We start from the raw sequence: 1,004 nt of genomic DNA on the forward strand, positions 1-1,004 counted from the left end.
TGTTATTATTTTTATCATTTCTCTCAATAAATCTTTACTTTTGAACACATATTATAGAAACCTTTTTTTAAACAAGTTTTATTTAATTTTTATAGATCCAGATTTATAATAATAATGGGAAGTTGATATCAGAATTGAGAAATGAAGCAATGACGACTATTTCTCCAGTGTTATCAGCCCATGCTGTTTTGCCAATAATTGCCGGGGGAAACAGCTCTGGTAAAGTGCACGTTTTTGTAGCACCAGAAATAAAAACAGAAATCATGGATTAAATTTCATATTGAGCCTTGTATATATTGTATTTATAGATTATTTTATCCTATTTGTTGTATTTTTATTATTATTTGTAAATATCTTTAGTAAATTGTTCTCTTTCTTAAATTGTATACTATATTAATTGTAGTTAAATATAAAATTGCAAACAAAAAAAGTTAGGGATTCATTTTTAGAACCAAGTTGTATTAAATCAAATATTTATTGCTTATACAATTTAATTGGTTTTCAATGTGTTTTTTTTTTTTTTATGTTTGAGAACTTATGTTTAATCCATTTATTTCAATTTAAAATAAGCATCAACATTCACACAATTATCTGGCATTTTATGGCTATCAGTTGTAATAGAACTTCGTTTTTTCATATCTGTATTTTAAGCTTGTTCTATTGCATTTTTGTAGGCAATTTAACAATATTTTATATTTTATGATGAAACAAATGGAACTTCTTAAATGTTTTTTCTTCCTTATTGGAAGAAGTTTTAACTTGAAAAGTTAAATTTTAAAGAAATAAATCATTATTTTTAATCATAGTTTAAAATTTTATATTCTTTTCCCCTATATATTTCCTTTTAATCCGCTCCTACTTCTCTGATTAAACATTTGAAGTAAATCATAACCTAGCCTACTCACTCAACCCTCTTTTCTCAGTTCGCCGGTGATACTCAAGGTAGTATCCTAGATCCCATTCTCTATACCAGATGTTCAGAGTTCATCATTTTTGGTTTGCAG

General features: G+C 26.1%; 1 protein-coding gene across 4 annotated transcripts in view; it reads left to right on the forward strand.

The window, feature by feature from the left end:
• Positions 1 to 292, forward strand: part of LOC106691199 (WD repeat-containing protein 76) — a 19,720-nt gene extending 19,428 nt beyond the window's left edge. For all 4 annotated transcript variants that reach the window (XM_067053667.1, XM_067053661.1, XM_067053663.1 and 1 more), the window contains one exon: positions 96 to 292. In XM_067053667.1, coding sequence (XP_066909768.1) covers positions 96 to 272 — 177 coding nt within the window. In that variant the 3' untranslated portion in view covers positions 273 to 292. The remainder of the gene's footprint in view (positions 1 to 95) is intronic.
• Positions 293 to 1,004: the final 712 nt, after the last annotated feature.

The sequence above is a fragment of the Halyomorpha halys genome, unplaced genomic scaffold (genome assembly GCF_000696795.3).
Source record: "Halyomorpha halys isolate HHAL.00 unplaced genomic scaffold, Hhal_1.1 Scaffold2145.1, whole genome shotgun sequence".
NCBI lineage: Eukaryota > Metazoa > Arthropoda > Insecta > Hemiptera > Pentatomidae > Halyomorpha > Halyomorpha halys.